General features: G+C 36.1%; 1 protein-coding gene across 1 annotated transcript in view; it reads left to right on the forward strand.

The window, feature by feature from the left end:
- Positions 1–15,094, forward strand: part of TAF4B (TATA-box binding protein associated factor 4b) — a 117,115-nt gene that overhangs the window by 84,353 nt on the left and 17,668 nt on the right. Inside the window, exon 14 of the mRNA XM_003127875.4 lies at positions 9,883–9,993. Coding sequence (XP_003127923.1) covers positions 9,883–9,993 — 111 coding nt within the window. The remainder of the gene's footprint in view (positions 1–9,882; positions 9,994–15,094) is intronic.

Consider the following 15,094-nt stretch of genomic DNA (forward strand, 5'->3'; position numbering starts at 1 on the left):
TATACTAAATCCTCTTTGATTTAAAAATAAAGTAAAATAAAATACATTGGCCTAGTTCCAAGAACAGAGCCACTCTTGTAATAGTTGCAAATGTTTGATGAAAGTAAAATATTGTCATTTTCGTCATCCTCCTGCCTCCTATAACTCTTAATAACTTTAACATTCTGAGGGGCTCTCATTTAGAATCAACACACCATATTTTGTTAAACTGTTTGCTTATATGGTGATTTGTGAGGTTATCATTTGGAATATACTACTTGTTGTCATCATACTTGTAAAAAACTATAAAATAGCCTTGGTTTTTGGTTATTTTTTTTTTTTTTTTTTTTTTTGGTATTTGGGTGTTTGGGAAGTTTTCTTTGTCTAATTGTGAAAAATTAGCACAGATTCCTTACAACCTTGCTTTTCCTTTTCTAGGTAACTACCCACCTACCAAGCTGGTCATAGGAAATAGATTAAGGATAGTATCTTACAAATATATAAACTCCAAAGAACTGTTTAGGGAGGTTGTAGGCTTTATTGATCCTGGCATATGTTTCAGCACTGATGTTTGTCATATAAATGTTAAATCACAGCTTGAATCCCCTTCGTACATAATCTTCTAATCCATGGTTGCTTTCAGCTATTAAAGACTGGAGTTTTGATCTTGATCATTTCTCCTGTGGGTTTTCTTCTCTCTGATACAGTTTTGAGTCTCTTCATTTCTTGCTTGCATTCTGATGTTAGGTAGGGCAGGTTTTTATAAAGGTATCTAATTTCTTTTCATCCTTCCTATTGACTTCCTCCAATTTTGTCTTCCTCATTTGGCACTTGAAAAAAAAGAGGCTGCCTTTGGGTTTGCCTCCAGCCTAGTCTCAATCCATTGAAGTAGCTCCTGCTACATACTGTTGTTATTGACCGGACAGGTTATCTATTTGAAAACCTTGTCGTTTGCCTAAAATGTCTGTAGATATCCCTATAATTCAAGCATTTTGGTTCTAACTTTGAGGCTTTTTCCTATTTTCTGTTTTTGCCTGAAAAAAGCACTATCAGTGTTCTCTGTTATAACTTTAAATATGGACACTTTTAAATCATGATGTCTTTTTTTCCCCTAGCTACTTTTACTAAAATGTGACATTTTTCCATTTTACCTTCAATTTGGTTTTAAATAGATTATTAATTGCCAAATTCTAACTTCAAACAGGCAGGCACATCTTTGTCTCATGCAACTGCAGACTTGTCTGAAGTTTGTGCTGTGTCTCATAGATTACCATCTAGCCTTCAGTGTTTTCCTTTCTTACCACATCATCCACAATTCTGCAGAGCAAGCCATCTGACCTTGGAGTTCAAACATCCTGATTCCTTAAACATTCGTTATATATTTTGTGACCCTTATTTCCTTTTGAATATCTTCTTTCTCCTTTGGGAAAATGAGTTCAGTACATCTGTCCAGAGTGAGACAAAGAATTCATTTACTTTCTTTTTAACAATTCCTAACATTCCCACTTTCATTTGTTATCAGACAATAGGAGAAAGAAAAAGGAATGCAAGGCATGTACCTGCTGGCACACTAGCTTCACAGTGCAACCTGTAGAAACTAGGCAAAAGAATAAATCTTAAATTATTAAAATGTGTAACAGATTAGGAAACTTATACCCTGAAGTACTTGGGATTTTTGCTTATAGAAAATATAGGATGGAGAAACTATAAGAAATGCAGTTCTCCATAAAGCATTATTGTATAAAAAATAAAATACTGAATCAGAAGGTTCCATACTCATCAAAAAGTATATATTATTCAGGTAAAAGAAGGGCAAGGAATTTTTTTTTTTTTTTTTTTTTTTGGTCTTTTTGTCCTTTTTAGGGCCGCACCCGCGGCATATGGAGGTTCCCAGGCTAGGGGTCTAACCTGAGCTGAAGCCTCCAGCCTATGCCAGAGCCCCAGCAACGCTGGATCCGAGCCACATCTGTGACCTACACCACAGCTCATGGCAACACTGGATCCTTAACCCACTGAACGAGGCCAGGGATCGAACCTGCAACCTCATGGTTCCTAGTCCGATTTATTTCCGCTGCGCCACGATAGGAACTCCAGGGAATTTTTTTTTTTTAAGTGAAATTTTAAAAGACACGGAGTCAGTGAAATGTGATAGTTAAGGCCAGCTTTTACAACAACTTGTTTAAACTTTATGCTAGTTCTGCATGAGTTAAAACTCATGGAACACTGGACAGGGCAAAATGAAATTTTTCATTAATAGTGCATTCTAGCAATCAAATTAATGTGCTATGGAGATGTCCTTAAAATGACAAGTTATAAAGAGCTTGTGTACATAGCAGAGAAACAGAGATGCTGTGTTTCAAAGCATTGATAGTCCAAGACAGTGGTTTTCAAACTTTGTTATGCATGAAAATTATCTGGAAGGCTTATTAAAACAGATTGTGGGTTAAGCAATGAGTTCCTGCTGTGTATAGCACAGGGAACTATATCTAGTCACTTGTGATGGAACATGATGGAGGATAATGTGAGAAAAAGAATGTATATGTATGCGTGTGTATGACTGGGTCACTTTGCTGTACAGTAGAAAATTGACAGAACACTGTAAACCAGCTATAATGGAAAAAATAGAAATCATTAAAAAATAAAAATAAAAAAGACAAATTGTGGAGTTCCCATTGTGGCTCAGTGGGTTAAGAACCCCCCAACAGGAGTTCCCATCGTGGCTTAGTGGTTAGCGAATCCGACTAGGAACCATGAGGTTGCAACTAGGAACCATGAGGTTGCACGTTCAATCCCTGGCCTCGCTCAGTGGGTTACAGATCCGGATACGGCATTTCCATGAGCTGTGGTGTAAGTTGCAGATGCGGCTCAGATCCGCTTTGCCGTGGCTCTGGCGTAGGCCAGCAGCTACAGCTCCGATTCAACCCCTAGCCTGGGAATCTCCATATGCTGCGGGAGTGGCCCAAGAAATGGCAAAAAGACAAAAAAAAAAAAAAAAAAAAAAAAAAAAAGAACCCTTCAATACAGTGTCTATGAGGGTTTGGGTTCTATCCCTAGCCTTGCTCAGTGGGTTAAGGACCCAGTGTTGCCGCAAGCTGCAATGTAGGTCACAGATGCAGCTTGGATTTAGTGTTGCTGTTACTGTGGTATAGGCCTCAGCCATAGCTCCAATGTGACCCCTACCCTGGGAATTTCCATATGCTGTAGGTGTGGCCTTAGAAAGAAAGAAAGAAAAAAGATTGCTGGGTCTTGCCCCTAGAATTTATGATATAGTAGGCCTGAGTGAGACCTGAGAATTTGTATTTGCAGAAGATTTCTATTTTTGCTATTGCTGCCACTGCTCTGGAGATCACACTTAGAATCATTGCCTAGAGCTAGACAAAAGGGGGCCTTTAAAATCAATCACTTTTTTTTTTTTTTTTTTTTTTTGCTTTTTTAGGGCCACACTCATAGCATATAGAGGTTCCCAGGCTAGGGGTCGAATAGAGCTACAGCTTCCAGCCTATACCACAGCCACAGCCACACAGCATCCAGGCCTCGTTGGCAACCTATACCACAATCATGGTAACAGATCCTTGACCCACTGAGCGAGGCCAGAGATCGAACGTACAGACTCATGGTTCCTAGTTGGATTCTTTTCTGCTGTGCCATGATGGGAACTCCAAAATCTATCACTTTAATTTCCTCATTGACTAAATAGTCATAGAAAGTCAAATAAAATACTGTGGTTTGGCAGTCCGAGAATTGGCATCTTGAACTGACATAGTTCAGTGACCATCCAGCTACTGTATAGAGGTTCTCCCTTGGAAGCAGAAAAGCTACACTAATTTCTTTTTTTAATGGATATCTTCACAAGAGACCTTTGTTGATTGTATCGCTTGATTGGGGTACCATATATAGAAAAGATAACATTTTTTTAGAACTTCATCAAAAGGTTGTATGCATCTTTAATTTTGAAGCATAGGATCTGTGTGTGTTGAGAGACATATTATCCTTTTGGTAGAGGAGTTGTGTATTGTAGAAGAAATAGCATTTAACTAGAAGGCAGGAGTCTTGAATGTTAGGTTCGGCCAGACATTATTTAGATTTCACTTTGGAAAAGTTACTTGACCTCTTTGAACTTACTTGTTTCCTTGAATTTAAAATGAATGTAACAGTACACACCCCATTTATGTTACAGAGCTGTCATAATTTAGGGAAAGGTGAAGTATTAGAGGGAAAACCAGTAGCTTAAAAACATTAGCTATAGAAACATTTAAAAAAGATGCCATCAAGCTTTTAAATGTAAGCTTGAGATTGACCATGAATATGTCAGTTTCCAAAAACTAACTGATGTGTTAGATTTTAGTTTGGTTTTTGTTGTTGTTTCCCAGAGACCTGGAAAGAAAGTTGGTAAGAAAAAAGAATGTAAAAGTAAGAACTGGGAAAACAGTTCTGTAATCTAATATGAGTGTAGCACATGATCTTTCATTTTAACAATACATAAAGCAATGTTTGATTGTAAGGGGAAATGTATCTAATTGAGATTATTATGTGGAATATATTGTTTTCCTATAAGATAGGGATGGATTAGAAGGGCTGACTGGTAAGGCATTGGAGTATACATTTCAAGTTCTTTTTTTTTTTTTTTTTAACATTTCAAATTCTTAAGTGTCCCAGGTGGCAAACTGTAAACACACAGAACAATATTCAATATCTTATAATAACCTATAAGGGAAAATAACCTAAAAATATATATATGTACACATACATGTATATAAACTGAACCACTTTGCTGTACACATGATACTAACACAATGTTGTAAATCAACTATATGTCAAGTTAAAAAAAAATTATCAATGGGGGAAAAAAAACCTTTAAGCCAAATATCTCAGGTGTTCTGGCCAGTGTCCTGAAGTCATAAGTATTAGCCTTAATGGTTAGGAGAAAAAAATTAATCAGATCCAATAACTGGCTTGGTAGAATGCCTGCTTATCATTGTCTTTAAGGGTTTAGTTAAAAAGTATCCTGTGTTTCAATTGTGGTATCCTTGACTTTATGTGAGAAGGGGAGTTGATTTTTTATAACTTGTATTTTAATCTTTTGTTTCTTTGGTTTAAGATTCATGTTAATAGAGTTTGGTGCATTTGTGGTATATTTTAGGATTTAACCTTGCTTTTCCACAGTAAATTGAAGTAATTTAGAATTTAGCATTGCTGAGAATTTTAGTGTTTGCTCAATTATTTTTTCAAAGCACATCTTTTTAAATTTATATTTTTAAAAATATCTATTGCTTGGTGGTTGGGCTTTATTGCTATCTCTATGTACACTTGTGAAATCTAAGTAGGACATTATTCTTAATTCTTTGCATGCTGAATTCAAAACTTGGTAGTGTACTTTATTTCTCTTATTTGTTTAGATTCTTTCAAACCTTCCTGTTTGGTGGCATTAGCAGCTTTCTTTGCTACTAATGTGTTTGTTATTGGACAGCACACATAAGCTTTGGGGAGATATTAACTTACCTCTTCAGTAATTTATTTTATACCCTTTTATCACTTTCTAAAAGTTTGTAACAAAATCAAACTGAAGATAACACACTACTGCATATTTTTAGATCATTTGTAATGAAGGACAGCTCTGCTGTTGTCTTTTGTACTCTATGTGCCCACATTTTTTTCCCGTATCTTGCCTTCCTTGAGCACAAAAAAGAAACACATTTTTGGATTCCCTTTATGTCAGTGCCACAATTATCTAGATAATGTAGCCCTTCCTATAAAATATGTCCCTATATCTGTTGAAGGAGTTGGCTGTAGGTCACTGGTTTATTTATCCTTCATGTGGTTCCTCTGATTCTACCTAAGCTTTTGGTTTCTGTTTTTATTGGTTTTTATTTTCCTATATCTTTTGTTTTTGAAAATTATGTGCTTAGCATTAAGAAGTACCTCTATTGAATTTTACCTCTGGGAGTTTATGTGATCTTCAAGGTAATCTATTAATGTGTTTTGGATCTTGATTGAAGTCAGTACTACCACACTTGTACTTTAAGAGGAACAGAGACAAGTACTAAATACCAGGATAAAATAATTTTTAACTACAGTTGCTCTGTTACCCTCGAGGTCACTGATGACTTGAATTAGGGGACCTCTTCTTAATATCAGAGAGACTATGATAAGGGAGATGAAGGCTTTTTCCTTTTGCATTAGTCATAAAGGAAGACATGAGGGTACCCCTAAAAGAGAACTTGCCAATCATGTCTTTGTTGTTGTTGTTTTTTGCTTTTTAGGGCTGTACCCATGGTGTATGGAAGTTGCCAGGCTAGGGGTCAAATTAGAGCTGCAGCTGCCAGCCTACGCCACAGCCACAGCAATGAGGCTCAGGCCTCATCTCAGATTTACACCGCAGCTCATGGCAATGCCGGATCCTTAACCCTCTGATCGATCGAGGCCAGGGATTGAACCCTCATCTTCACGGATACTAGTTGAGTCTGTAACCTCTGAGACACCATGGGAACTCCCAAAGCCTGTCTTTTTGGATTGGGTTGATTGTCACTGGTGTAGGTAAGCAAGTAGGCTGAAATTTTATGAAGTAAATGCTAGTAGCAATATAATACAATGGAAGCCTGTTGTCAGAATTCTAATTAAACTAGCTCTTAGAGGTTTCAGTTAAGATGGAGTAAAAACATTCCATACCATTTCTCCTACTGAATACAGCTATAAAACCTAGACAGAATGGAAGGAGCAGATATTTGAAGGCTTTGAAAAGTAAATAGTAGGCAAATTGGAGAAGATTAGAATTTAAACTGTCTTTTGAACTAGCAGTGAGGTTGCCATCCTCCCCTCCACTTTTGTTTTTGTCTTTTTAGGGCCGCACCCGTGGCACATGGAGGTTCCCAGGCTAGGGATCGAATCGGAGCTACAGCTGGCGGCCTACACCACAGCCGTAGCAACTCGGGATCCGAGCCATATGTGCAGCTTACACCACAGCTCATAGCAACCCCGGATCCTTAACTCACTGATCGAGGCCAGGGATCTGACATGGATACTTGTCAGATTCCTTTCTACTGAACCACGATGGGAACTCCTTGCCATCCCTTTTTTAGCCCTCCTCCCACCCGCTTTTTTCTTGCTATTTGACCCTAGGTGTGGACAAAGTTGCAGAACTATGTGACAAAGAGAAGTAACTGAAACCCCAGCTTTCTGGCTAGAGAACCAAAGAGGAACCCCAGGGAATCAGAAACTGCTGGGAAGATTGTAGAAGGGGAGTGGGAGGGACTGGAAGTTTGGGGTTAGTGGATGCAAACTATTATTAAATTTAGAATGGATAAGCAATAAGGTCTTGCTACCCTTCTCTCTCTCTCTTTCTCTCTCTCTATAGCACAGGGGAACTATATCCAGTCACTTGCAGTAGAACATGATTGAAACTAATATGAGAAAAAGAAAGAACATATATGTATGACTGGGTCACTTTTCTGTACAGCAGAAATTGATAGAACATTGTAAATCAACTGTACTTTAATAAAAAAAAGTTATTTTAAAAAAACAGGCTCAAGGATGAAGGAATAGTTAAAAAAAAAAAATTGTTTCCAGCTTTACCTTTACCTTGACTTTATATAGAAACAAGCTTTATGTGTATGTTGACCTTGCAGGTCGTCTTGCTAAAGGTTTTTTGTTTTTGTTTTTCTGTGACTACCTTGAGGTTTTCTGAATAGATAAGCATGTCATTTGCAATTCTGTTTCCACCAGCAAGCTTCTAATTCAATGGCTGTTTCTACTGAACTGGGTTTACTTGACATCTTCACCCACTGTGTATGCCAAATCCACGTTAATGCCCAGAACATCCTCCTGTTCCAGTTTAAAGTGCCTAGTTTTTCTGCATTTTGCTGGCCAAAATACATTGTTTTTAAGAAAGTTTACATAAATACAACCAACTATGGTCAGTTTCCATTTTCATTAAATGTTTGCAAAATTTTCTAAAGCATTGTATGCGAGATTTCAGAAAACCAAAGTGTAATTTGCAGAGTTGAAGAAAACATTTTATCACATAGTTAAGGGAATTTGATGACAGAGGTCAATTTAAAAATTGTTTATTTGGTGTGACTATCTTGCAGATGTCATTTCTCTACAGGGAAAGACTTTAAAATATAGCTTATTTTTTGATTTGTGCTGCAGGGTAGATTAACTAAAATTGTATTTTGTTGCCTGGAAGTTCTATATTGTGACAGCATCAGACTCTAAAACTGTATATTTTATTTAAAAGACTACCATCAACAAAAGATAGTTTACAACTCCTGAGAATAGTTTTCTAGCAATTTATATATAAGTAAATACACAATTTTAAGCCATGTATTTCTGCCCTGTAATTTGTAGATCAAATGGAAAGTGGTTTCCTAGCTCATTTTCTTTAGTTAAGTGTTTTTTGTTTTGCTGGACTTGATAATCTATGCCTTATTCTTTCTTTTTCCTCTAATATTGTAAAATAATTTGAAATGGTCTTTGTATCTCTCTGAGACTGCCTATTTCATCACACACTATTTCCTGTTTTCACCTAGTCTTTTTTTAAAAAAATTATGTTAAAAATTTGGTTACCACTCTTTTAAAAGAATATTCTCAGTATATATTTAGGGTTCACCAATAGGTTATTTTCAGTTGACTGTCTTATAACAGTGTGATCTTATTTGAATATTTATCTAGCGAACCAATGCCAGCTTCTTTCTTCCTTTTCCTCCATAGTAATGAGACTTTGATGAAAATTGAACATTGTTTTTCTTCTGTAAAAGCTTAAGGACCTGTGTAGTAATATTTTATTTTGACTTCTTCACTTTGTTTTTTTTTTAAAGAATACCATACCAACTTCTTGCCTTGGTGAAATGATGCTATCTTTCATGCATTTATTTTCTAGCTTTAATATCTTAAATTTATCTACCTTAATGGATCGTCTTTGACATAGCCCTGTACAACAAAACAACATTAACTCACTTTCAATTTTTGACAAGAAGATAGAGTAAATCCATAAGAAAGTGTGATGTATTGAAAATGTTTATGATGGAAATACTTGTTTCTGAGTTCAGTTTCTACCACTTATTTGTGTGACTTTTATGAAGTTTTCTTAACCTTTTAGAGCCTCACTGTCTCCCTTGGTTAAAAAAAAAAAAAAAACATGAAGTATATGTATAATTTTCTTATGTTATTACAGCAATTAATATGTACCTTTCAATGTGTTTGTGTTAAAGAGTTAATTTTAAGGAAGTTCTTTATAAACCATTCAGCATAGAACTGTTTTCTAAAATATACAGAAACTGTCTTTATTTTTAAGTTCAGTTGACCCTTGTACAAGGCTCGAACTGCGTGGGTCCACTTACATGAATTTTTTTTCCACTAAGTACCTACTGTAGTGCTACACGATCCGCCATCGGTTGTATAAATGGGTGCAGATCCACGTGTGTGGAAGAACCTCAGATATGGAAGGCTGACTATAAGTTACACATGGATTTTTGACTGAGGGCCAGTGACTCTAACCAGCCCCTACATTTTTTGTTCAAGGGTCAACTGTAATTTTCTTTAATCTGAAAAGTTGGACTATAATTTGGCCACTTTCCTCCAATTTATTCTTCAGGCATTTCTTTCTGTGCTTAAACTAAGGAGAGGTAAAGCTCAAGATGTCTTCTTTTTCTTTTGTTCTGTACTTCTTTCTTGCCTAAATTCTGCTGCTTCTATTTAGAGATTCAGGCCTATAGCTTGTTAGGGGAAGGAAGTCAGGAAATGATGTACCCTTGGCTGGTAGGGAAATCTGATATTTATTTTACACTGTCACATATTTGATAAAGAACAGAGAAATGGGCTTAATGATCAGTTTCTTTCCCCCTCTGAGCGTGGCTGTATGTAAACATTGATCTTTTTTTTTTTTTTTTTTTTAATTCCATCTTCTAGTTACAACAATTGGAGCTCGCACAGATACAGCACAGAGATGCTAATCTCACTGCTCTTGCAGCTATTGGACCAAGGAAGAAGAGACCACTAGAATCTGGGTCTGGAAGTGAGGTATTGAAATACTGTTGTTATTTTATTTTTTATATTGAAAGAACAAGCCTAAAAGAAGCAAAGAATGCAAATCATTTACTCTGCCTTGCACACTATTACTGTCAAATGCTTATTAAAACTCTCCTTAGCGGTTTTTGTTTTTTGTTTTTTGTTTTTTGTTTTTTTTTTTTTTTTTTTGGTCTTTTTGTCTTTTTAGGGCTGAACTCTCGTCATATGGAGGTTCCCAGGCTAGGGGTCTAATCGGAGCTGTAGCTGCTAGCCTATGCTGGAGCCCCAGCAACTCGGGATCTGAGCCGTGTCTGTGACCTACACCACAGCTCACGGCAACACTGGATCCTTAACCCACTGAGCGAGGCCTGGGATCGAACCCGCAACCTCATGGTTCCTAGTCAGATTCTTTTACCATTGAGCCATGACGAGAACTCCTCCTTTGCGTATTTTATAGAATCTTAAGTTTTGCCTATTTTTTAAAATACATGTTGCTTTGAACCTTACTCTTATTATTTATTTTATACTTCTTCCTATCTCTCATCTCTGGTCATGTTAAGTCTTACTATCTCATTTTTTTTCTGTGCATTTTCTAGCAGTATTATGTAATTTTCTCCCCACTGTGTCTAAATCCAACTCATCTGTTAAGATCAAATCTGCCTTCTCATTTCTGTCTTGAACCTCTACTCTACATACCCACATGGACTTCTTTTCTTAGCACATAATGTGTTTGCATGACATTAATTGTCCTCTGTTCCTTGCATGCATACTTTTTCTTCTGTGAGATTATGAACGTCTTGAACAAGACTATTATCCTTTGCTCTGTATCCCCCACAAGACCAGGCCCATATATATTTAATAAATATCATTGATTACTTGATTAACACTAAGGAAGGATCTTACTTATATCTTTAGAGCAGTTATTTTGATATAATGTTAGACTTTCAGATCAGCATAGGGCTGAGATCTCTGTGGTAAGAGCCCTGAGTTGAAGTCCACAGTAAAGGAACCAGGGCTCATCTGCTCTGCTCTGTAAAACCTAAATACGTTTTGAGATGAGCTCCTCCCAACGTTGACCCTAAACATTGACAGTTCCTAGGTGAATTACAGTCATCTCAATAGAGGAAAGATTTAAGAAATCTAGTTGTTTTTATTCGTAAAAATGTAATAAATACAGTATGTTCACATGCAAGAAATAATTCACAGTATAAAAAATGTTTGGAAAAAAATAGAAGTTTCCTCCTCACAGATTTCCAGTCTCCCCCATCCCTCTGCCCAGCCAGATGTAACCATCATTAAAATTTTCACACATCCTTCTAGAAATTTGTTATGAATATGGGCATGTGTCTTCACAAATCCACATTTGATTTTGTTTTTACTAAACACAGTCAAACTCTACCTATTGTTCTGCTCTTGATCATGTCCCTTTTCCATAATCTCTCTCATATAATTTACCTCCATACTTTTTAAAGCTATATGATATTATTGTGTTCAAATAAGCATAATTTACTCAGCCAGTCCTCAAATGGGAATTGAGGTTGTTTCCAGGTTTTGCTTTTATTGCCCCACAGGACATCCTTGTGCTTAATTGTTGTGTGCTTAGCCAAAGTAACTGTAGGCTGAATTCCTAGAAATGGAATTCCTGGATTAAAGAGTGCGCATAATAGGAAAAAATTTTTGGAAAAATGCAAACATACTCAAAGATAGAGTGGTATAATGAATCCCCCACATACCTACCATCCTGCTACTATCAATTTATGCCCACTTTTGTTTCATTTATATCTGCACCAACCTTCTCAGGTAGGTTTTTCATGCCTCAGTTTATTTTAAAGTCAATCCTAGACTCTGTCATTCTACCCTTAAATATTATTTGTTGCTTTTGATTTTTGATAAATACTCTAAAATTACTTTCTGAATAAGTTGTAAGTAATCAGGTTTTATATCCATTAGTGCCTATTTTCCCACATTCTCATTAACACTGAGAATTATCTTTGCCATCAGATGGTTAAAAACATAATTTTTAATAGAGTGTTTAAATTATAAGTGAAATCGAGCAATTTGTTCATGTGTATTTTGGCACTTTCAATTTACCATTTCCCCACTGACTTATATTTTTTAATAGATTAAGACACCACACTCCCCTCCCCTTTTCTTTCAGTTTGTCCAGGCTTTATTCACCTAAAAGTTTTTATTTTCCTTAAAAAAAAAATCAGTCTTTTACTTTTGTCTTCTGGGCTTCTATTCTGTTCGGAAAACCCTATCTTAATAATCAGACTTATGTGTTAGTACTTTTATCATTTTCCCCTTTAAGTTATAAATCTTTGATTCATTCAGAATTTGTATGGTCTTAAGAGTTGAGATATGGATTTAGCTTTATTCCCTTAATCCTTCCTTATTCTCCCCCGAGCTGGCAGATTGTCCCAACACTCTTTATTCAATAATTCTTTCCCCACTGATTTGAAATGCCACCTTAATGACACACATTTTTCTGTTGAGTACAAGCTCCCATATATATGAGTCAGTTTTTGTGCACTCTGAGCCAGTGCTCTCTAATAGAACTTTCTGTGATGAAAGTGTTCTCTGTGTGTGCTGTCCTCAACAGCCACATGCAACTGTTGAGCAGTTGAACTGTGGCTAGTGTGATTGAGGAAATAAAGTTTCAGTTTAAAAAAATTAATGTAAATTTTAATAGTCACATGTGACTAGTAGCTACTATATAAGCGCAGCAGGACTAGTCTACTGATGTATGGCTATGATGAATGGTGTTCATGGCTGTTTTATGTATTGGTACCAAATCTTTTTTTTAGCCATCTTAACCATTTTTAAGTGTACAGTTCAGTAGTGTTAAGCATTGTTGTGTACCATATTGCCAGAACCTTTTCATCTTGCAAAACTGAAACTTCTATCCATGAAAAAACTTCCCATCTTTCCCTTTCCCAGCCCCTGGTAACCACCATTCTACTTTGATTGTGTGGATTTGACTACTTAGATACCTCATGGAAGTGAAATCATATAGTGTTCAGTATTTGTCTTTTTGTGACTGGTGTATTTCACTTAGCATAATGTCCTCAAGGTTCCAAACCTTACTATACTTTAAAATGTGGTAAAATTATGTGTTTCTACTTCTTTAGCACAGGACAACCTACTGCCTTTTATTTTTGGTCTATTTGTATATAAATGTGTAAATATTTTATTAAAAGTGGAGTATGCTATTTCATCACTAAATATGTTCTTTAAAATATGGCCTGGTTAGCATACTGTTTGCTTTTTGGCAAAACTAGTTATTTGTAATTTTTTTGTCCACATAAAGTTATTATTTATTTATGATAATTCCTTTGAGAAAGAGCAACACTTACAGGGATGTAAGGTCCTGCCCTACTTTTTGTTTTTGTTTTTTTTCTTTTTTAGGACTGCACCCGTGGTATATGGAAGTTCCCAGGCTTGGGGTCCAGTTGGAGCTGTAGCCACCAGCCTACGTCACAGCCACAGCAACGCCAGATCCGAGCCACATCTGTGACCTACACAACTCACTGCAATGCCAGATCCTTAACCCCCTGAGCGAGGCCAGGGATCGAACCCACTTCTTCATAGATGCTAGTCAGATTTGTTTCCACTAAGCCACAATGGGAACTCCCTGCTTTTTGATTATAGTAGTTTTATACAAAATATTCTGTTAGGTGTTTGTTTTGTAGGGAAATATTGTAGCCTGTGGGATAAGTACATGTAGTTTGAACTCAGACAAATCTGGGTTTGGTTCTTGAGTTTTGTAACCTTTGACGAATTCTTTAAACCTCGTACCTCAGTTATCCCTATTTGGAAAATGGGCTTAATACCCACCTTTTACTGTTTTGAGGATTGGATCACGTAAAGTGCTTAATTAGTTCCTGGCTTCAAGTCAGATCTAATAAATTGTCGTCTTTGTCATCATAGTAATAGTACCATTATTTTAGCTTTTAAAATAATTTTATAGGTAGTATTAATGATCCATGGTGAATTTGAAATATTAATCATTAATCTCTTCAAAGCTTCACTTCTGTGTCTTGATTTTGTCCCAGATCTTAAACATAGTAAACATTCCCTGGTTTATAATAATCAGAGGTTTAGAAATATTTTTCATTAATTATATGTTTGAATCTGAAAAAGTCCATAGGTTATAGGGCGGGGGGATGGGAAACATGAAATGCACTGTTGATGTTGAAAACAGTGATTTAAAAAATCAATTTATATGATTTATTTATCAGCATTAAAATGCAGAATTATTAATATTAAAATTTCTAAACAAATGTGTTCTAACATGGCTGTAAATATGTTGATTTGTCTGTTGGCTTGGTGCTTCTTCAGTTTTGAGAATTTAGGCATGTATATTTTCCCCTTTATTTCCTGGATTTTAAGCTTAGATCATTGTCAGACTTTCATTGAATTATAATAGCCAATACTTTAAGTAATGCTAACCTGAATTAAAAATATCCATTTCTTTAATGAGTTGTGACCTTTTAGCATAATCCTTATTTTAAATTAGTGAAGACTACTTTCTTTTTTGTTGAGTTTTTATTCATGGTGTCTTAACTTTTAAGGCAGCTTCTTTGAAAAATAGGAAACTGGAGAGAACCCTGCTGTGTTCAGTGTTTACATACACTGTTAAATGATTTGCCCCTCCAATCACTTAAATTGAGTTAATCGGGATTTTTAAAAACCCTCTAAAATTTGTTTTTTTTTTTCCAGTTCCCTCACAAATAACACAAAATTGATAAATGAAACCATTTATATTTTTAATATTCTATGCCTTGGAAACCAAGGGTCTGCTTTTGTCTGCCTCTTACTTTATAGGTGGGAACTTGAAATATTCCCTATTTGGTTTAAATTTGCTCTAAGCATGTTATCCCAGAGAGGAGTAAGGTAGAGCCTGGTAACCCCTTAGTTCAAATGCAGGGTTTTTAGTACTAAAGGGGAGAGCTTTCACTTTGAAAGGTTTCATAGAATGATCATGATTTAAAAACATAAAATTCAGGAGTTCCCATCGTGGCTCAGTGGTTAACGAACCTGACTGGTATCCATGAGGATGCGGGTTCCAACCCTGGCCTCGCTCAGTGGGTTAAGGATCCAGCATTGCTGT

This window comes from Sus scrofa, chromosome 6, assembly GCF_054392235.1.
Source record: "Sus scrofa isolate SSC_HxYL_T2T_F1_AM1 chromosome 6, Sscrofa_HxYL_maternal_Yorkshire_Landrace_v2.0, whole genome shotgun sequence".
In the NCBI taxonomy this organism is placed as follows: Eukaryota; Metazoa; Chordata; class Mammalia; order Artiodactyla; family Suidae; genus Sus; species Sus scrofa.